Source organism: Scatophagus argus, chromosome 9, assembly GCF_020382885.2.
Source record: "Scatophagus argus isolate fScaArg1 chromosome 9, fScaArg1.pri, whole genome shotgun sequence".
Taxonomy (NCBI): Eukaryota; Metazoa; Chordata; class Actinopteri; family Scatophagidae; genus Scatophagus; species Scatophagus argus.
In genome coordinates this window covers 8,530,339-8,553,047 of record NC_058501.1, presented here as the reverse complement: position 1 = coordinate 8,553,047, position 22,709 = coordinate 8,530,339, and the positions used below count along the sequence as shown (strand labels likewise).

Here is a 22,709-nt window from a genome sequence, read left to right as displayed (position 1 = left end):
TGAAAGTTATTTAATTTTCACATCTGTCACCTTATATGGGTAGGTATTACACAGAAGAAGTTTCCATTTAAAGTTGCTGTACTTCTTCAGTACTTCATTTGATTTGTTTGATTTATTCTCAAGTGTTGGAAAATTGAACAGAAAGTTTTTTTTTTAATCTACTGTTATTTTATGACTTTTCCATTATTTTCATTATCATTATAAAGTTCAACAATTGCACTGTCATTTACATTCATTCTATCATGAAAGGCCATGGACAGCAGTCAGTTTTTAGTCCCACCGCAATCCCTGACCTCATGGTACATTACATCAAAGTGATAACAATGAATTACAATGGTTCAACTTCAAATTCCCAGAAAAAAAACACCTGTTCAGCGGTCAAAAACTATCTACAAATGTTAGTGTGTGTGTGTGTGTGTGTGTGTGTTTGTGTGTGTGAGATGGTGTTATGCGTGGGGTAACAGAAGCTACTAGTCTATTCAGTGCAACCTCGCCTTATCCATTTCATGTTGGCCAAACCAGGTTGAGTATATGTGACCAAGCCAGGTGTAATTTGGACAAGTTTGAATTCAAGGCTCAGTTCAGGGAATTCAACAGACTACCAGGTTCATCAAGCATTGATGCTGAAATGGAGAAGACATATGCCCTATGGTTTACACCAAGTGAGGTTGGAAGTTACAAGAAAGTAAAGCACATAAGAAGTAAAGAGTGAGAAAAATGGTGACAAACAATAGCAAAGTGACTGTATACAATTTATTCTGCTTCAACCGCAGCGGTCATAATTAGCCCATACAATAAATTGTCATTTTCACAAAGTAACAAAATTTCATGTTACTCAAGAAATTTCTCACGAAGATCAATACCACTAATCCACAAAGTTATAATATGTAGGCCTATTACAGCCATGTAGGTGAGAGGTGGAAATCATCACAAGTTGTGCTTTGTTAATGGTATGTGTTTTAAACAAACTGTCAGGTGTCTGTACAGCACAGATTTAAACAAATAGAGCTGACAAAGGTGAATATATCAAATACTCAAAAAACATGGAGAACTTAGACCCAAATATTGAGATCAAAAGAAAGACACTGAGGAAACTGGACTTAGAAATCAGGAAACTACAAAGATAAGTAAGTGCACACTGTAGGCATGTCTGTAACACAATTTTTTAATGATATGTTAGTGTCCAGCAAATAAGTGAAACCAGCAAATTAAAAGGTAAAAAAAAAAACAAAAAAAAAAAAAAACATGTGGTGTCCTCTTCTAGTTGTTTCATGTTTCAGTGTATGCAGTATACTGATTATTGGTCCTGCGAACTAGGATTATAATTTAGGATTAAAGGCTACAACAACCAACAAAATAAAATACACATAGGCATCATATTGCAGAGTTACAGATTATCAGCTGTAAAATTACTCTGGGCTGGCTGTCCCAATGTTGGCCCAGCTAACCAATGCACTACCAATGGTGTGGCGCACTGCTTGTCAGCTTTGACCTTGGCTGTTGCTGACCTTTCAAAGCGCAACCAGTGGCATAAAAGCTGTGTATATCATAGCCAGAGCTGACACATGAGGGTAGGGGAGTCAGATTGATGGGAATTGTTTGGGTATTGTATCACAGACAAAGCTGTATAAACAGGGGGTGACCAGAGAACATCAGTATGGCAACAGTAAATCTCATCATGTTGTTACATAGAAATTCAGATTGGCTGTTGCAGAACGGTCATGTGACCATTATGAGCAGAAATCTGTGGCACTCCTCAGTAAGCCTAGCATACAGTTTTATTGTCATATACTATATATGACAATAACTCTACATTGACCCTAGGTGTGAATGTGAGTGTGTGTGTTTGTGTATGTGTTGGCCCAGTGACTGACTTGTGACCAGTCCAGGGTGTACCCCCATCTCTCGCTTGTTGTCAGCAGGGCAAGGCTTCAGACCAAGTGGACAAGTGGAATAAAAAATGGATGGATGGATGGATGGATGTTAGCATTTAATTGGCTAACAGAGACAGGGTTTGAAGACTCAAGTCACATGCACATGTCACACAGGTGTTCAGACTCACCTGTAGTTAGGATCTCCTGAGACCAGCTTGAGTCCTGAGCAGAGGATGGAGCTGACACTGTGAATCTGGCACTTAAATAGCTACATCTTGTGTCATCATCACAGACACACACACACACACACATACACTCTGTGAGTCTGAGGTTGAATCAGGAAGAGGAAATCATAAACTTAATTCTATCAGTTTAAATGTGTTATGTCTGAAAGCTCAATAACAGCTAAAAATAGACCTTTTAATTAGCTATGATGGGGCCGTCATTTTGGACCTGGACCTAGCTGTGTCAGAACTTAGTTGTCTTCAATGAACTTTACTACTGTTTTGCTTCAGTCCAACAAAAACTTGTTGAGGGCAAAAGAATATGACAAAAACAAAAGTATTCACGATCAGAGTTGCAGAAATTAAAATTTTAATTTGACTGAAGCCTTGTTCTGGTCTTAAGTTAGATTTCAGACAAGACGCTCAGAAAAAATCTGAAGAATGTTTCTGTTCTACGGTTCCTCTTCTGTGGTTTTCCATTCACGATAGCTCAGGTAGCTGCTTCCTGTATAGCACAGTGTGGTGAGAAATGCAAAGAACTGAAAAGAGTGACAGGTGGAGAAAAGATGAGAAAAAATATGTGGGATAGGAACAGAGAAAAAATGAGAGGGGGTTAAAATAAATTTTAATATCTTAAAAGCATAATTTACTCATTATCTGCTCACTCCAAGTCGAAGTATTGGTGAAATTTGTGTGCCCACGTAATATACAGGCAATGCACATAATCCCCTTCTCTGAAATAAGTGACTTGGCTGGTAAATGTCATGTGTTTGAACCCCTTTAGCCAGTTCAACTCGTTTTTTTATGCCTCTGCGCTGCCAGGGAGGTAGCCATAGTCAAATGTCAAAGGAAACTATGACCCAGGGTGTACAAATGTTCAAACCTGTTTGACAATAAGCCAGACACCAAATCAGATCAGTACACTGAGTCACTAAGTAACCACTAGGTGTCGCACTGGTCCCATTGAGTCCTCATGTATATTGGAGTGTAGTGGCACCACAATCTGTCAGGACAACTATGGTGCACTGTATTTTCATATCTCACTACAACTATTCAAATGAACATTTCTTCTTCTTTCAGTGTACGTAATGTTCTCTGTGTCTCTGATAGGAGCTTCCAGAGTTTGTTTGATAAGCCTAATGATGTTATCATCAGTGAAATCTCTTGTTAGAGATGCTATTTAGCTGCATTCTAGGAAGTATAGGATCCAGTGTTTTGGATTTACACCCACGGAGATCAAAAGTTAAGATATCTTGGCCTGCTGCTTTGATGTCTGAATGAAGTGTCGCTCAAAATTTAATTCTATACTAGTATAGTACGAGTATGAAGGTACAAGAATGTACTTTGTGTACTCATGCATATTTGTAAAATGTGAATTACTGCTTTGGTTATTCCCAAAGAAAATACTGAGGACATGGTGTCCTTGGTGGTAGCTACAGCTGATCAGCTTTTGCACAGTGACATTACTTTGTTGCACAAAGGTGTTTGTTAATTAACGTTATTATAATTATATTAGTACTATTCCTTTTTTTAACTCAATGAAGTGGTCTGCGCTTGCACAGTTGTTTTTCTGACCTTGGGCTGTTCTTGTTTTGTTTTGTGTAATGTGGACACATGCACACGTCAGTCATGTTTGGATGAACATTTCCCTCAGCACATCATATTGACGGGAGTGTCTTACTGCAGATGCTGCCCAGCAGTTGTAGTTGTGTCGACCCCTAATGGCTTGATTGACTGAGAGGCCATCAACTACCGCTGTCACCAGATATAGAGCTGTAGCACTGCAGTTCAAACACAGCAACTACAAGGCAGAAAGACAAAAACAGTGAATCACACAGAAAGACAAAGTAGCCAGGAGTGGAAAGGAGTGTGTGTTTGTGTGTGTGTGTGTTACCAGTGTAGTCCAGGGGATCTGTGGTATCCTGTTGTGGGCTCCAGTGAGGTAAACTATGAACAGGCAAACAGTGAGAACCCAGCACAAGACAGAAACAAACATCACCCAGCAGAGAGAAGACAGGTGAAAGTACTCTGTGCCGCCTACCAGAATCCACACCAACATACCGCATACCTGGAGGAGAGAAGGAAATTTTAAGACCTTAAGATACTTCCTGATTCTCTTCAGAGTGAAAGAATAAAATAAAAAAAATAAAAACAGGCATAAGAGGAAACTAGAAAAGGAGACAAATGAAGTGTGACATTGCTGTATTTTTCCACAAATCGAAGCACACACTATTGTATCTTTCTACACTGAAGGCACAGATGTTTTCTCCATGAAACACTGACAAATTAGACACAAGGCTAATAATACTTGTGGTATAATTGCTGTTGCTACTCATCTCTTTGTGAGATCCTTCTCTCGTCTAACTCACCCCTACTCCCGCCACTGAATTGAATTGAAGTCAAAGCTACAAACCCTAATTTCTTTCATCAGTTGAATCTTAAAAGGCTATAAATGTGGGACCCGGAGTGTAGCATTTTGAGGCAGGTTATGACCAACTTGGCCAGTAGAAAATTAAAACAAACCAAAACAAAAAACATTTTTAAACAATAGTGTTACTTGTCACACTTTTTTTTAACAGCCCTCTCGCCTGTTCATTTGCCATTCAGTGAGTAATTTCCTAATTCCACAACAACCAATGTACTCCGTTTCCACTGAATCAAAGTGTTGTGATGAAGGATTAAATCTCTTTCCTCCAACACTAAACCAAACCCACCCTTCCTGTTTCAAAACAAAAAGATTCCTGCTGAATGTTTCATATCACAGGAAGAAAACATTTTCTAGAGTGAAATGTGACTTTAAGAGCTGGTTTCTTTTTAAAATGAAATCTCTTATGGACTGCCCATTTATCGTCATAATCTGCACAGCCACAGAGATGTTTCAGTGCATCTGTTCCTTTGTTTTATCACAAAAACCAGAATTTAAATAGTAATATTTTCAGGATGTAATTTTCATTGTTTAATCAACATCTAGTGTATCTATGATTTCAGGTTACACTAATATATAGTATGATATCACAATGTGTTAATGCAATTTCCTAAACAAACAGCTTCAGAGTTTGTCTGTGTTTAGATCTCACCTACAGTAAAACTTGTTGGCACTGTTTGCAATCAGATGATTCAAACTGCCGCCTACCAGCTTCTGCATGGCTGCCAGCCAGACTGTATTTACAGAAAGACTGTCCTGACTTTTTCCCTCAGTTGATTCCGAAAGGAAGAGACACAATGAGGGCCGGAGAGGAGGAAAGGCTGATTTACTTGGTATGTTTTTGGGTAACTTCCTATATTTATAGGAAGATAGTTCTTAGTTTTCCTCAGAAAACGTAAAGAACACCACAAAAATCAGTTGGATCTGCATGTGGATCTGAATTACATGAGAGTAATGACAGATATGCTCTCATGTAAATCATATCCACATAGTAATTAATAAACCTCTGTTGTTTTTACCCAAAACCTGCCTGCAGCAATGAAGAAACAACAAATGGAAACAACCTAAACACTAATCAGAATCATGTCTCTGGTCTCTTGGTGAGGACACTCACTTGTCTGAGATGTACTTGTCTTCTCCATTAATGTCTCATTAAAATTATTGCCACTTCCTGGCAGTGCTTATTAAATGTGTAATCAATTGTTCAGGTAGTAGCACCTCTGTGGTGATTACGACATTTCTGAACCGCCTTGTATTTTCTACTCTTCAAACACTGAGCATCTTAAAGTCTACATTCTCACTTACTATCTCAGCCATGAGGAGTAATCCCTTGGCAGTAGCGGTGAAGTGCTGGTCAAAGGCCAGGGTGGAGGTCGACATGTTCCATTCTGGTCCTGAAGGAGTCCTGCGTGCTGACCCCACAGTGTTTCTCTCCATCTCCACTGCCTCCTGCACTGAGGCAGACTGTCTGTGGGATTTCAGTTAGTTTATCGTTCTTTGCAGAGGAAGTTGCGTTCCTGTCCCGGACGCCGTCAAGGACACTCCTCTTAGAACTGATAAACACTGTATATCAGCTTGCATATTAACAACAATTACATAAACAAACGTGTAAATTGTGACCTGTCTCATTCGCCTTTATTTAAAAATCAATAACTCGAGAAAGAATGACAGGTCTCTGTGTTGGGTATTTTACACTGTGGAGCCAATTTGGTACTAAAAAAGGCAGATAGACATAAAGTTTATTGTTCTATTACTATGTTTTTATTGTTTTAATGTGTGGTCAAGTATTAAAGGCTGTGTAGAAGTCATGATGCTCCATTTCATGTTCAAATTGTCACAGAGTTGACAATAAATAGGAAGGAAACGCACTGATGACAGTACCTTCAGAGGAACTCACAGCTTAAGGCAAGAAGAAGAGCAGAAATGTGGTAATGATAAAGTAGTGTGACTTAGGTTTTGCATGTTTAAGCCCCCAAACGAATTATTGATTATTTAGGCTGATATGCTACACTCCAGACAGTCATTGTTTTCAGCAATACTGTGAAAATCAATTCAGCAGGGTTTTGTTTGAGTCAACTTATCCACCTCAAGAAACAATTTATTTTTGTGGTGCATCGAAGGATGGTTGTTAAAGCAGAATGACAACAAAACAGAAGACAAACAAGACAGTGGTTGTGGGTTAAAGCATCATGTGAGTATACTAATTTTACTTATAATCATACTAGTTCGTTCCAAAAAGAAAGCCGTATATTACATCAGGAAAGGCTGCCTGTTCTGGTGAGTTTGATGGTGGCTGGTGAAGAATCCTTGAAAAAATGAGCAAAGAAAATTAAAAAATAAATTAATTAATTAATAAAAGTGACTCTCACATCTGCATTACAATAACAATATTGTGACAATGAAAATAAAATAAGTAAATACTAAATAAATAATAAAAAGAAATACTGTGATGCATTGGTTTAATCTGAAAATGCAGCAGTTTTAGTGCAATGAAATTAAACCAATCAGAGATCAACTTAAATGCACCCTCTGTGTTTCTGACATAAATACTCCGCCTGGGATTTGTGTCTGATATGGCTATCCCGTCACTGCATTATTCTGCACAGTGACGTTCAAAATTCAAGTAACAAAACACAAAATACATTTCTGAGTGAGGTGGAGACTTGAAGGAGGAAATCTCGCTGAGACTTTGTTGGTGCATTGAGCCAGGTCTGCCCTCTAAGAGAGAAGGAAAGCTTTAAGTTGAATTAAAACCATGCTACACTGCACCTGTGGAGGCAGTGAGTGACTTTAACCACTGGGGGGCAGTAATTACACATGTATAAAAAGTGAGAGCAAACAGCAGAGTGCGGCGACAAAAGAGACATGTTTGAGGCCAACAACTGATTTATTATTACTTGTTTGTGTTGTTAATAAGGAGGCTACAGCACTACGAGCATGATAACATGGCTGGTTAAACTCATTACCCTGAAGCTCACAAAAGCAGGTGGGCCTGCCTGCGTTGCATGGATATTTTTAAGTGTGCATGTTTGTGCTGATGGTGCAGAGCGTGTCCAGAACAGAGCAGAAAAGAGTCAAAGTAAGAAAATCAGTATTACAAGGTATACATTGAATAAAATTAAATAATAACTGTTGTATTTGAATTTAATCAGTGAGATTATATGTCTTTCAGTTGCTGCAGCAGTTTTTCATTGGAGGTAATTCTAGCTTTTAGCTGTACAGAAGAGAATGATGAACAACCTGGTAACCACAAATTCTTATTATTAGTCTCATTACAGGAAAATCAAATGTCTTTGAAGCCAATAATCCTTTTTTGATTGTAAACAAAACAGCTCTTTCTCCTCTTCAGCACATCCAAAGAAATAGATCAACAACCTTCACATTGAGATGCTTTGTGGCGCTGCAGTCAATAGCCTGGGCCATGCATTATCTAACTGGATATTTTACATGCTTTATCTTATGCCAGTCGATAGACTAATTCTGCCCTGATGAGCACATTCTGCTCTGTACAGCAATACAATCACTGCAGCAATCTATACCCTGCATTACTCTGTCTCTCCATTTACTGACCCAGCAGGGCAGCTTGTCTTGACTTCCTTCTGCTGGTCAGTACACGTAGCCAGAACAATTAAAAAAATGGGATAATAATATGGATAATATGGGATGGGCAGGCTGCATCCAGAGACATTAGTCTTTCTTTGAGAGCAATAGATTTTCTATATGAGCTGTCTAACAGCTAATTATCACAGCAGGACTGGGGTCATTTTGCTTTCATTCAATTAATTAAAAATGGAAATAGAATCTCAAAGTCATTTACTAATATCAGAGCACATTCTTAATCATTTCTTGGCAGACTGAAGACAGATCGTGACCACCTTCAGAAAGTTTTAGATTTTACCCCTTTAGGAAATCCCTTTGTCGCTCTTTAGGTGGTTTTCTATAATATGTGTGTTGTATGGAGAATTCATTGTAGATATGTTTCCCTAAACTAACTGCAGAGAAAAAAAGTTTGTCAATCATAATGTCAATCTGTGTAGAATATTTGGGTGCAGATGGTGGTTTTATGATTGATTTTATTTTTATTCTCATATTTATAAGCTCTATCTTCCACACTGAGTATACTGTAATATAGTGTTTTGGTCTGACATGAATACATGCATAATGAATGGAAGAAAAATGCATCACATTTGTTATCTGCATCCAGTAAAGAGCACACAGTAGTACACTTTCTTATCTTATATAACACACACACACACACACACACAAGCAAGCAAGCAAGTAAGCTTTTTAACAAAGGTGTGCTCTGCAAAATGTGCTGCCAACACAGTTTCTGTACTGAACATATGAATAATGGAAGACACTTGTCGATGTGCTCCACATTAGAGTGGACTGCTAAGCCGCCACACATGGGAAAAGCTTGATTGATGACATGTTCGATTGGGGTTGCTCCAAAGTTATTTGAGAGCTTTCTTGCTTATTGAATACACTCTCCATATTCTTATACTACATCTTTATCTTCTCTTTCTTCTTGTTCATCCTCCTGTCAAGCTCCGTGCCTCTTCTTTTCACACCTCCAGCCATCTTCTGCCATTTTTTTGGCACCTCAGAAGCCTTCGTAACAACATGGTGAGACCTTGGGTTACTATTATTATGATGATTATTATGCTCAGCTACTCATTATAATAAATTGGTATGAAAAAATCAGATTTACTTTGCTGACTGGAGTTAAATTGTTATTTTAAAGATATCTAGAGAAAAAGATATTTCCATTTAAAAGGTAAAGGAGCGTGTACAGTAGCTTAAAAGATGTACCAGCAAGTGGAAGGAAATGCTTTTTCAAACCAGAAAATCCTCTAATCACCAATGGGCATACAGGTATTAGTAGGATGGCTCATATCAGTGAATATCTGGTAGCCAGCATGATCTAGCATAGTCCTAATCATTACTGGTAACAATACAGCCTGCTTTTCCACTCATCAATAGCCTCACAGCTTCCTGCAGAAGACACTTTCTTAGATTTTAGAAAGTAATTATTATGCTCAATTGTATCAGATGTTCAATTACTGCAAAGCCTCAGAAGCAAACATGTGATTAAAGGTTGTTTCCCTTTTTTGTAACACACACATGCTCATCCCATTGGCTTCATATGAGATTTTTCATCATTACCTTAATGATAAGAGCAATAATAATGACAATGGAAAAAGATTTCATGTTGGTGTTAACAGGTTTTGTCTTATTAGGTTTTAACCAACTTGAGCATTTACTGTATATAATCCAAGTAGAAAATTAGCAAATAATAGCAAATAGTCATAATAAAACAGTCTTGATACACTGCTATACTCTTACGAGTAAGATCAATTTAGTGCACCAACCACAACCCAACTGAATGTTCTTAATAAATTTAGCATGGGACAGGAACACATCTCCCTACCACATTTAGGCAGTGTTAGATAAAATAACTAAACAAAATATTATATAAACTCATTTACATGAAGCCTCAATGTATTTAAATGACATTAAAGTGAACCCAGGCCTGCCAGTGTCTCACAATCATCCAGCCAGTCATTTAATTGATAAAAAAGAAAATAAAATTACCAGAGTTAGTATCCCACAAACTCCAGTGGGAATTATGCAATAGACTAAAACTGTGCAGTTGTACCTTTTGTTACTGGGGCTGTGCCTTCCCTCTACACCTCCTTTAGTGTGAAGAGACAAAGAGCAATTTATCACATCTCTGCTGGAAATGACAGAGCTTTTCTTTAGTTTTTCTCCCCTACAATCCCAACCTTTTCCATTCTAACCATTGTCTGCTGTGCTACACTGTATTTACTCTTCCATCTTTCCCTCTAATTCTCTCCCCCCTGCTCTGTCTTCATCTTCTTCGTGGTGTGTTTAGATTCTGCTGCCGTGACACAAAGCTTCGCCACTCACTCACAAACACATACACAGAAGATGCACTATTTACTGAAACCCTACATGCTAAGATGTAAATAACCTGAACTCCGCCTGAACCTCCCCATCCCCTTTACACACACACACACACACACACACACACACACACACGTACACACTAATAAATGTGTGCAAGCCCAGATGCTGCACTGTAATTGGCCACTGTGGCTTCCTGCTGTGGCAAAGATATTTTTAATGCACACAGTTAAAGACACACACACTAATCCTTGCCTCTGCAACATCTGCCACATCCCCCAGCACATGTGCTGGTTAAATGCAACCACACACTCACACACACACATACACACACATTGTGCGGATGCCCAGCGTCACCATACAGGCAGCCCCTCCCTGTTTAACCACCAGTTCTGACACAGGCTCTAAATAAAATGATGCGGTTGTTCGCTGAAAGGCACAGCCTCACCCTCTGAGACTTCAGCTGCTGTTTTTTCAACCTTTGCACTGTTTCGCTTGGACTGTTTTCCTTGCTGCGTTGAACGGTCTCTGGATCATGTGATGATTTCCACTCAAACTTGTAGTGAATGAATATTATTTAAAATGACACTAGTCTTGTGACACTAAGACAATCATCATCATTATTATTATTAATAACACTACTTAACACTTATTAACACTTAACTTATTTAATGTCAAAAAAGATATGATTACCCCAAAGGTCATACCTCTGACTATACAGAGGGGGCTACTCAGTTTTCCTTTACTGTTTGCCTTGGGTGCCACAGCACAGATGTGTTTGGCTGAGGTAAAACATGCCTCAACAGTAATTCTTCAATAAATCACTCTGGCATGAACTAGCCAGTAGCTATTTGTGGTTGGAACTCAGCACAAAATAATACATGTATACCCCTAAATTGGGGATAGCAGAGGAGAAGCTGCTTTCACCTTGTCTAGTCTCACTTAACGACTAATAGAGTTAGCTGACATATTGAAAATGGCTTAAATGTTCAGTTCTTTTAACATCACCAATCATCAGGTATATTAGTAATGTATATATTTTAACTATAAACAATACAATATTCAACAAATCATTCAACAATCATTTTAACATCCTTGTTGTTGTTTTTGAATTGTGCCATGAAATGGCAAGGGTTTTTATTTATGTATTGATGTGCAGAAGATGTGAATCAACACAGCGACATCAACAACAGCATCAAATCCATGATCATGTTATTTCTAATTCCACATCAGGATATCCATATATGACATAATATATTTTAAGCCTGATGGAAACTTTTTATGAGCATGAATGAAAATATATAAAAGTTGAACCACACAGCATTCCAGCCCACAATGTTCACGCACAGAAACATTTAAATGACAGCCACCGCAGTATATAAACCATACTGGTCATTTGGAGATTTTTCTTCTTTAAGACAATTAATAAGCATGCAAAAGAGATACAAGTGTAGACACTTTGCTTGCTAAAAGATTAATATTTTCACTAATATTTTAAAGTCTTGAAACAGTACTGCTTTGTCCAGGTTGGGGGACAGATTGGCCGTCCATCTTTGGATGAACAATTACTATCTTCTAACCTTACAAGTTAAGAGATGGAGGAAGGGAGGGAGGGGAAGGGGGCGAGCAAAGTGAGAGGGAGAGAGAGAGAGAAAGAGAGAGCGATGGATGTATCAAACAGCAGCCCCCTGCTGAGTGGGGAATGGAAAAGCTGCTGGCACCAACATGAATATTTCAGCAGATAGCTACAGCTCTCTGTACCTCTCTCTCTCTCTCTCTCTCTCTCTCTCTCTCTCTCTCTCTCTCTCTCTCTCTCTCTCTCCCCCCTTCACTTTTCCTTCTCTCCACTACTTCCCTCCCTCCTTCCCTCCACCTTAACACCCCCACCACCCACCACCCCACCCCCGCTTCTCTCCCTTTACTCTCTTGTGGAGTGGACAGTGATAATGAAGGGAGAGAGAGACCTGCTTGGACTGAATTCTGGGTAGCAGAATCAGAAAATGGCTCCTGAATGTAAATCCAGGAAAGCAGCAGCAGCAGGAGTGTTGCCTCAACTTGGCTGCTTCCCCAACACCCCCCCAAACTCATGATGGTTTGGCCTGGGGTAGTTAGACAATAAAAACAGAACACATGAAGCAAAACAAATATCAGGAGGTGGGAAGTTTCTCTGGAGGCCTATAGATTTTTAACAGGCTGCTGTTTTTTAATTTTTATCATTATTATTATTATTATTTTAACAACCCCTTTCATTACCTGGTGTCTGTTTTTAGAAATCTTGCGATCTTTTCAGTTTAGTGTCTCTTTATTTATATGTGAGCCGGTAGAGCTGGTCTGTGTATTGGGGCGATGATAAAGACTAATGACTGATCAATAGAAATCCCTTGATCAATAATAATTAATGTGTCTAATAATTGCATAGAGCTATGATATGAAATTTGGATGTGGAACACATAACAAAGGTGAGCTGTTGCCTGGAGGAGCAGTCTGCGTGATCTGAAATTTCTGTGTTTTTTTGCAACAAAAAAGTAAATTTGTCTAGAAAGTATACGTTTTAAGTTTGAGTAAAACAAGTCACTTGAGACTGGGAAAGTTATTTGAATAATATTCAGATTTAATCTGTGTAGCAGTATCTAGCTCGTATTTTGGCATCATACCAAAAATAAACAAAACCCTCGGGTTGCCAGGAGTTTGTCATCAGAAACTTTTAGAGAGTAGGGAGTTTGAAGTGTCTCATGCATCGCATGTAAAAAGCTTCTGCCGCTGATTTGTTCAGTTTCTTGAGCTAAACTGTCACCCCCCTCAGAAAAAAGTAAAAATAAGGTTGGCTCTTAAGGATATTTCTTGCATCACTATTATGATTACCTGGGAAGAAAGCGAAACTGTTTTTCCAGTTGAGACCTCAGTGTGGTACAATCTATTTCATTTTCAGTTCTCACATTGGGTGAGATGTGTCACCTACTATGCCTTTAGGCCTTTAATGGCTTATAATGATGGACCTTTTATTTGTTTGCTATTGTTCTGTTATATCATCTTAATGGATGTGCTAATTCACACATTTTCTGTTAGGACTGTAACTGAATCGTTGCTAATAGTGCCAACATAGGAACCCAGCCAAATAGCCTCCAACCTAAATATCCTGCACAGCCACATTATTTGTTTATTTTTCTCCATCCGTGTTTGTGCCAAGGCGTCTGAAGCTGCCTGACACTTATTTGGACAGCAGTAAGTGGATACTACACTTTCCATAATGATAACAATTGCATCTTTTCCCTCTATGACCCTCTGTGTCTGGAAAATAAACCAAGTCTTTCAAACGCTGTCATATCCAAGCCAAAGACAAGACAGCCCTGATAATGTCACACTTTCTCAAATTTTAGAAAGCTCCAACCAGGCATATAAGCTGAAGAACTGTTTAAACAGGCTGAGTGACAATTCACGTGACAAGCAACGTTTGAAAGTTAAGTTTGATTGATGAACACTGTGACACATTGAAAAAAACAACTTTATGTTTATCTGAAGGGAAACTATAGCTACAAAATAGTAATCAAAACACCTGTTTGTCTTCAAAAAAACTAAAACAAAAAAAAGAAAAGAAAAGAAAAGAAGAACAAATACATTTCCAACCTCCTTTTGATTAAGTTTTAGTTCAAGACAAATGCTGCTGCTGCTGCTGCCGCTGCTGCTGCTGCTGATGATGATGATGATGGACCTCCTGTCCTGTCCATGCCCATGTCCTGCCATGTTGCAGGTATTATTCTCCAAGTCTGAGGATAGTCAGGTCATAAGACAGTGATAGCTACATTTAAATTAAATTGGGTTATGAAAGTATAACAATTTGACATTCACTCTCTGGAAAATGATAAAAAGTATCTCTCCCAAGTATCTGCATTTCTGTGGATTATGTGCCTGAATTTGAATTATTCTTTGGCCTTCCGACAAAACTCTTGTCAAGAAAAATGATTTAGTATGTTCTGAAATGTAAGCCAAAATTTGTTGTTGTTGTTGTTTTCAATTTTTTATGTACATGCATTTGCCCAACACACCCTACCTCGCTCTCTCTTTTTATCTGCTTATTCTTCACATACGCCCACATGCAGGCAAAGTGACTTCACATTTTAGCAGCATAGTAGTCTTTTTGTGGCCGTGCTGGCCTTGTTTTTGTTTGAATCATGTGCCAGTTTGAATGAATATCGTTCAGGCTGTTCTTGCTTGTGTTCCCAGTGCGGTTCTCTGATTCATAGTTAATAACATGTTGAGTTTGCATCATGCAAAATGAAAAGGCCCGCATTGCTTCTCACATTAATACTGAACAAAAACACTCAAAGGAATCTGCAGATGTGCTGCAGAACTCACGTTCAGTGTAAATAATTAGTGTAAAGGCAGTAATTAACTTTTGATAGAAACTACTCCAAAATTAAGAAGAAATGACAGCAAAGTGAGGACTGGGTGGGGGTGGGGGGGTCCTTATTCCTTGGCTTGATGCTGACTCCTACTCCTCTGTGGTTGACGCTGCTTCTGACCTGCCTGTTGCTAAAAGTTTTTTTCACATATGCATCACTGAGCTCTAACCTGGCAAAGTGTTGTGTTTGAGTGTGTGTTGTGTTTAAGTGTGTGCTGTGTGAGCGTGAGTGGTGGGCCACTGGCTGGTCAGTTTTCCATCTGCAGATATGCCTGTCATCAAGCAGGTCCAAGTACTTGCCCCTGGCCAAGATATGGACTAATAGTGACCTCTGATAACACTGTTGCTAAATATGTGTGTGTGTGTACATGTGTGTGGACGGGCATGTGCGTGAGTGTGTGTGTCTGTGTGTCTGTGTATGTATTATAACAGATAAGAGTGAAAATGTGGGTCTGTAGCTGGAAAGGATGGCTCCATGTGGCTATTTCCATGCCTCTATCTGTGTGTGTGTGTGTGCGTGTGTGTGTGTCTGTGTGTGTGTGTGTGTGTGTTTAACAGTCTGCTTAGTGTTTAATGGTGGTAAATCGTTCGTTCTGTCTCATCTCACACACCACTGGACAGTAGAGCCTGGACTACCCTGATAACACACACATGCATGCACACACACACAGTCTCACATGTAAGCAGTAGCTTTCTCTCATGCTTTCTTCCACACACACACACACACACACGGACCCACATGTATACATAGACACACACACATGCACCAAGGCTGTGCACAGCCAGTCTGTAAGTCTGTCTGGTTACTGCCCTGTCTGTGTATCCCCTGCCAAGGTCAGTATTGTTGAGAAAAGCTTCTGTTAGCCAGTAAGGTTCTATCCTGCAGTGGGCTTTGGGTTATGTAAATATAATGTAAACGCTAAAGTTTGGTTTCCCAAATTTATTTACTTATATTTTTTTACTTGCATTCTGTGCATGCAATAAAAGTTACACACATACATAAATCTGACTTAGCAAACCTTTCTTAATCAAAATAAAAATTTCAGCTTATTTCTATATTTCTCAAAACTACCACTACATTAAGTTCTTCATATAACATAACAAAAACTAAGGTAAAGAAATGCAATAAACAAGTCTGAATACATGCAGTGCATAATGCAAAAAAGATGCCAAGACACAAATTATGGAGAGGCTAACTGATCAGATGAGCTTTAAGAACATTTTGTAATGCTCCTTTACACCTCAGACAGACACAGTATCTTGCATCTGTAAAGGACTGCCAGATAGCCTTTCTATCACAATGGTCACAATGTGGTTAGATTTAAGCACTAAAACTACCTGGTTAGTTTTAGGAAAAGATTCCGCTAACATTATGCTACAAGCATCGCACACGTACCACATACGTGATGTTACGTTACGTACATAACTTGACAACGTTACAAAGTTACCTTGCACACAGAAGTTAATGTGAGTCAGAGCTGATTTCTGGTCTCACACTGGACAAGACCTGTGCTTCACCCACCCTCCCTTTTGTTCCTCTTCATACTGCAGCATTCATTTATGTTAGAGTTAGTATATGTCATACACACACTGAAAAGAACCTTGTGTGTCTGCATGAGATCCTAAGTGGTGTGACAAAACATCAGTATTTGACAGCCTAGGAATGAGAATGTCTGAAAATTGATGGGATCGGACAGGAACTAGATAAGCAAAGAGGAGAAATGGGAGGACTGATAAGAGCGGTGGAGATGGAGGTGGAGAGCTCCCCGCTGCAGGGAGCAGAAAATGGAGGCAGCAGCAGATGAGAGAGGGGTAGATAGGTGAGCAGAGGAGAAAGAGGGACCAATCAAATCTTTCCAACACAGAGCTTATTAAGCTATTGAACTCACATAGAGCAGTAATAGATGGCAATGAACCGTGTGTGAGAGAGAGTGTGTGGTGTATATATATAATGGAGGGTTAATACTGCTGCCTCTTAATGGTAATTTTGGCCTGTCACTCTTCTAAAGGCCATCGCTGTGGGCCATCAGCCAGTCACAGGCAACCACTGGCACACTGCAAATGTCACCATTATCACAGTGGGCTGTGCATGAGCATGTGGGCGCGAGTGTGTGTGTGTGTGTGTGTGTGTGTTTCTCAGTGTGTGCGTGCTGAATTACTTTCCTGTTTTCTGCACAATCAGTCCTTGTTTCTTGCTTTTTTCCAAAGTTTCTCCATGTGCCTGTCTCTGTCTTTAATGTTCCCTCACTCCTCTCTCTCTGTATTGACCAGTTGGGCTGTAAATATTTACATGTACTGAAATCCCATGGATCGATCTCTGTCCATTTATGTTTCACATTGACAAGGATCGGTTTCTCAGCTCTCTCTGTAATTGGCTCTCTTTTTTTTCCAGCTGTTCATTATTTATATTGTCTGTGTTTCCAACAACCATAGCTCAAATTTGAACATTTCTTTTAAGTCACTGACAGCCTACACTGTCTCTCATGTGTTAAAAATGTTTTATCACCACAGGGCCAAGCTAAACCATTGATAATGCATGGGAACATGCTTGTCAAGAGAAGATTCAGTTTTTCTCTCTGGAAAAACACTGTTGTTTTAGGGTATTTTGGGAGACTTGTGGTTACCGCAGAAAATGTATGTTACAGAGCTGTTTTAGATGGTTTTTCTACTATTAAAGATGTGTATTTTTCCCTTTTTAAGTCTCCAAGAATTTTAAAATAAAAAAATGTGCACATGGCAGACTTCAGCTTGGAGGTTTTGTTCTCTTTAGCCTATTTGATTTAGTTCCATTTATCATTCATCATAGAGCCTCAACATATAGTGCAAACCTTTAACACAGAAATAAAATATTTAAAACAGTGTGTATGGATCTCACTTTGATTATGTGCAATAAGGTCTCTAGGTCTTCTTAAGAGAATTGGTTTTGAGGCTTTCTCACTTGGCTTAACCACAACATTCAAATACTTGATGAGCAGAACTCTGAAAGTGATGAAGAGGATGACACAAAGACAACAGCTGAACTAGGAAATGAAAGAGTGACTTTTCTAATCCCTCCTTTTCCTTTGCCCTTCCTCCTCAGTTGTGTGCTTGTTGGATCACAGTCTAAACTGCCTGGCTGTGTTTTACTCAGGGAGGCCACCAGACGGCACAGAAACAACAACAACAACAACAAAAAAGTTAAAAACAACGAATAGTGAATAAATAAACCCTTTTGCTCCTGACTGACATTCAGACTTACAGCTGTGCTTTGTGATTGCTTACGCTATATTTGCTATAATGGAAGATGGAGTGGATGCTGGCAATCCATTTTGAAATTTGCTGTTTATGTTATAAAACATATGATATCATGAAAGAAAGCCAAATGAATGCATGTGGGTTAAGTGGTTTGATGTGGTGTATGGCATGCTGGGTAATGCTTCCTGACAATGACTCTATATGGACTTAGAGAGCTTCCAACTGACTGAATAGGAATTAGACTCCATTCACCACCACACCCAAAAGGTCTGACCCCCCCTGTGTGTGTGTGTGTGTGTGTGTGTGTGTGTGTGTGTGTGTGTGTGTGTGTAGGGTTGGTAACATTGCAGAGGGCCCAGTATTGTATTGTCCTCTGGGAGATCAATGACATTCCCCTCCTTTGAGTCCACAGATTATCTGTCTGCCTGCCTGTCTGAAAATCTGTCTGTTTTTCTGTCTCTCTGTCTGTTCAGCTTTCACTCTACTACATTCACACCCTATGTCCTTCATTCTGCCTTTCTGCTCACACAGTTTGTCTTTCTGTGAGTCTCAGTGACAATATACCCATGTTTTTGGACCATTTGCTGATTTTGTGAGAAATTAAACGACAGTATCCAAGGCCATCATCAGACAACCTTCACATATGATGATGATGAGGATGATGATGATGAAGATGATGAGGATGATGATGGTGCAAATTTGATTTGAGTAAAGAATACATTTTCCTCTAGCTGCAGGTATTATAGTAATAGGATATGCAAAGACTGGCCTGCCAACATATACTCTTGGTTTATTTTTATTGTCTCTGAATTAAAGGTGTTCTGTCTGACTTTGGCCAAGGTGCACACAGCAAAGGATTTCCCTTGTGACTCCATAATAATAAGGAAAATAGATACAAACAAATATGACAGACAAATATGATCCAAAAACCTTACAAACCTCAGGACAGACAAGAATAAATATACATCTACTGTTTTACAGGACAAAGAGGCAAAATGGATCTTAAGATGTTACATATTTGCTGGTGTAGGATCAGTAAATGATTGTAAAAGTTACTGACGTGGGTGCTAAAGGATAGACGAGTGGTTATGACCCCTGCTTCTGCAAACACATGTGTTCTCTTTCTGCCCCCAGGATCAAATCCCTCTTGTCTGCTCCCTCTTCTCTCCTGCTGCTGAAGTGTAAAGAATACAAACTCCAGTAATTACAGGATAACCTCATTTAAAACTTGTAAACAACAAGGTCTGGAGATGTATCCGTGTTATTGACATTCTGCGTTGCAATAAAGCTGAAATGTAATATCATAACACAGAAGAATGTATGTGTGTGTGGCTGTGCAGACGCACATGATTCTATTCAAGCAGCAGCCACTGACTCTCAATACTCTTGCTGGTCTCTGAACAATATAAGGCTCTGTGTGCCGAATGGGAGGAACGAAGAGCTGGAGATGCAGGCTTCAGCTGTTGCAAATGTGTAATAGAGATAATGATGTTTCCTTGTGATTAATAGAGTGACATCCTGTGCTTGTACAACACCCATCCTCCATCTGTTCTGTTCTAACTGTTGGTGGGGTCTTTGTACACATTAGATCATTTTGGAGCAGTTTAAACAGCATTGTCTAAAGACTAGTTTCACTTTTCCGATCTCTGGTGTTCTTCAGTACAGAAAAAATTATTAAGGAACTAGACTGTCTTTTTATAAATGTCAGGAGAGAAGGTGAGTGAGGTATAGTTGTTGTTAATTTGATGGCAGTTTGCCATTTAAAGTTGGTAGTAAAAACAATCCACTTTGACAACTTGTCTAGGGATCGATCAATGTGTTCTGTGTAATTATTGATACAGTAACTGAGGAGACCAGTAACAGCTATCTGGGCCTGATATACGTTAGCAGCAAAAATAAGACACCTTAATAGAATATCAGTGAGGAATGTACAGAAACTAATACAATCACTAAAGTTCAAATTTGAGGTACTTGTACTTTATTTGAGTAATCCCATTTTCCACTCCACCTCATTCTAGATGACAAATTGTACTTTTCACTCCGCTCCATTTATTTGATAATTTAAGTTATTTGTTACTTTGCAGATTTAGATTATAATAACACAATATAAATTTACTAAGAACAAGTTTGAATTATTTTATTATACAAGATATATAGAGATACAAGATACAAGATACAAGATAGGTTTATTTGTCACACACACAATCATACACGGTACAATGTGCAGTGAAATTCTTTATGTCCCTGCTACCAAAAAATAGGTAAGTAATAATTTTAACAGGCTGATAATCTGTTCTCAGTATTAATGTGACATTGAGTGATAGCCAGGCAGCTGCACATGCAGACACAAAAGAGCCACAGAGCGTGTTCCACAGTAGACATTACCAATAACTGTACAGAAATATGTATTTTCTTTCTATTTTCTGAATCTCACACTACTAAAATTGTTAATGAGCTGGTCAGCTTTAGCAGCTTTTCAACACCTCAAAACAATCGACTAATGTCAAGACCAGGTCATGCTTTTATCCAAGCAAGTTTATTCACATTCTCAGCAGAGTTTTCATTCAAGGCTAATGCATTATTTCTGCATAATATTTTCTTCCCATTGAAAACATAAAATGTTAACAATGAATGTGAAAATATTTTGTGAGTAAAAATGGACGTCACTTTACTTGGACATGTCTGCTGATAGAATGAATAATTTCATAACAACCATAGACAATAAGATAAAATAGGATAAAATTATAACATTTTGCTTGTCTAAACAATAGAAGCTGCTGCCTTGACTGAAATGAGCAATTTGTTCTATTAACATCATGGAATATCCATGTGTGGAAGGGCCAAAAGTGAGTTGAGGGCAGAGAAAGAAAATGAGGAGAAGAAGAAAAAGGATGAAGGAGAGAGGGCATCTGCAGCTGATGCTACTCTCAGCCAGAGGGTTCCTGATAAACACACAAAGTAGCCTTCGCTATGCACATGTGCGAGTGCGCCCATACACATACACACACACACAGGCACGTATTAGCCTGTTTTCCACACAGTCATACACATAAACACACACACACACAGGTGGGACTAAGGAGTGTAGTGTGCCAATTTGTTGTGCCCCTGGTCCCCTCTCAGGAGGCTCACAGACAGGCATCCAGCCATGCCAGGACTGGCACTCGTCCCGCTAACACAAACACACACACACACCTCCACTCTTACCGTACTGTGGCTGCAGGCACTGCAGTATCAGGCTTTTTGCGTGTGTGTGTGTGTGTGTGTGTGTGTTTGCTTCCACTTTTCTCCATTTTCATAGACCACAAGAGACAAATGCTTTACAATTGGGAGCATGCGAAAACACTGCAGCCATTTTCACACATGGAAAATGGAACATTGCTTACTTCATATTTCTGTGTAAGGTTGTGGTTCACACTCAAGACTCCCATATGTAACAATTTCATTTAAAATCTTTTCACACAAGACTGTTGTGCATGGAGATTTTTTTTTCGCTCCATGGTGGCAGCACTGCCAGGCAACAGCAGTGAGATGGAAAATAACACCATGCAGAGGGAAGAAGAGTGTCTTCATTCCATTAGATTTTGTCCCCTTGATGAATTTCAAAATTATTTAGCAGCTGAATGGTGGTTAACCTACATGCTTTCATCAGTACTGTGAGGAGGGTCATCCTTTAGTAAGAGGAGCGTTCCAATCAAAAACAGCCCTGTGTTAGAAAAATAATTTTAAAAAATACACATGGCTGTGCTGGTGAGAGCATGTGGTTCCGGCTGACAATGAGACGTTAGTATGATCCAGTGAGTCCAGTGTGAATAAGAGTAAAATAAGAGCTTAACAGGTGGTTTACAAAACCATAACACAGGATTTCTGGAAAGTTATCATGGCTACCAACAATTTAGCTTTGGTCAGGACAAACAGGCAAACAGTTTAAAATATGTCATTAATATTATAAAGTAATCTAGCGGAAATGTGCTTGATTGCCCAATTACCAGATCACATCCTGTGAGCAACTGGACCAAAGATCTGATAGATCAAAGAACTGATCTGTGAAGGTGAAACTCCCAGTCCATTGTGCTACAATTAATCAAATATATACAATTAAATATAATTCTTCTACATCTTGTGAGGCAAATTTGCCAAATAACAGCTTTAATAATGTTGTTTAGTACAGGATGAGGGAGTTAAACAATTAAATGACAACTAAAACTGTAAATAAATATGTATGCGTTTGGTATTGTCTAGATGACTGGCAAACTGGTTATCTGAATTGTTCCAAATCAGTTTTAAATCAATAGCATTCACCTGTCGTGTTGAGCTTGTCCTTCACAGCAGAGACTGAATTCAGGGGAAAAACAAAGGTGGCAGCTAATTTCTCCTCAGTTTCAGTTTCATACTTTGAAAAACTTCATCACTTCTTCTTCAGGGACACTTCAACCTCTGAGGACGTATTTGCTGATGCAACAAGAGAGGCTTTTGCTGCTCAAACTGGATTTTCAAAACAAAACCCACGAGTCCTGTGCTTCTGTTCAGTTTCGTGCTGCTAATGTCATTGTCACTGTCCTCTGGGCCAATTATGCAGCATGTATTGTCTGATTGGACAACATATTGTTTCAGCAATTAGTACC

At 39.0% G+C, this 22,709-nt stretch overlaps 1 protein-coding gene across 1 annotated transcript; it reads right to left on the bottom strand.

Annotated features, from left to right (window-relative positions):
* Positions 1–738: 738 nt before the first annotated feature.
* On the bottom strand, positions 739–5,970 carry cmtm8b (CKLF-like MARVEL transmembrane domain containing 8b). The gene is made up of 4 exons (XM_046400774.1): positions 5,829–5,970; positions 3,993–4,166; positions 3,780–3,899; positions 739–2,637 (listed from the first exon to the last, which is right to left on the bottom strand). The coding sequence occupies exons 1-4, from the start codon at positions 5,958–5,960 to the stop codon at positions 2,551–2,553; spliced, it is 513 nt and encodes a 170-aa protein (XP_046256730.1). The 5' UTR covers positions 5,961–5,970; the 3' UTR covers positions 739–2,550.
* Between the last annotated feature and the right edge of the window lie 16,739 nt (positions 5,971–22,709).

Coding starts and splice junctions, on each gene's coding strand:
- cmtm8b (XM_046400774.1), bottom strand. CDS start 5,960: ATGGAGAGAAACACTGTGGGGTCAGCACGCAGGACTCCTTCAGGACCA. Junction 4,167..5,828: donor TACTCCTCATGGCTGAGATA/GTAAGTGAGAAT, acceptor TCTCTCCTCCAG/GTATGCGGTATGTTGGTGTG. Junction 3,900..3,992: donor AGATCCCCTGGACTACACTG/GTAACACACACA, acceptor TCTGCCTTGTAG/TTGCTGTGTTTGAACTGCAG.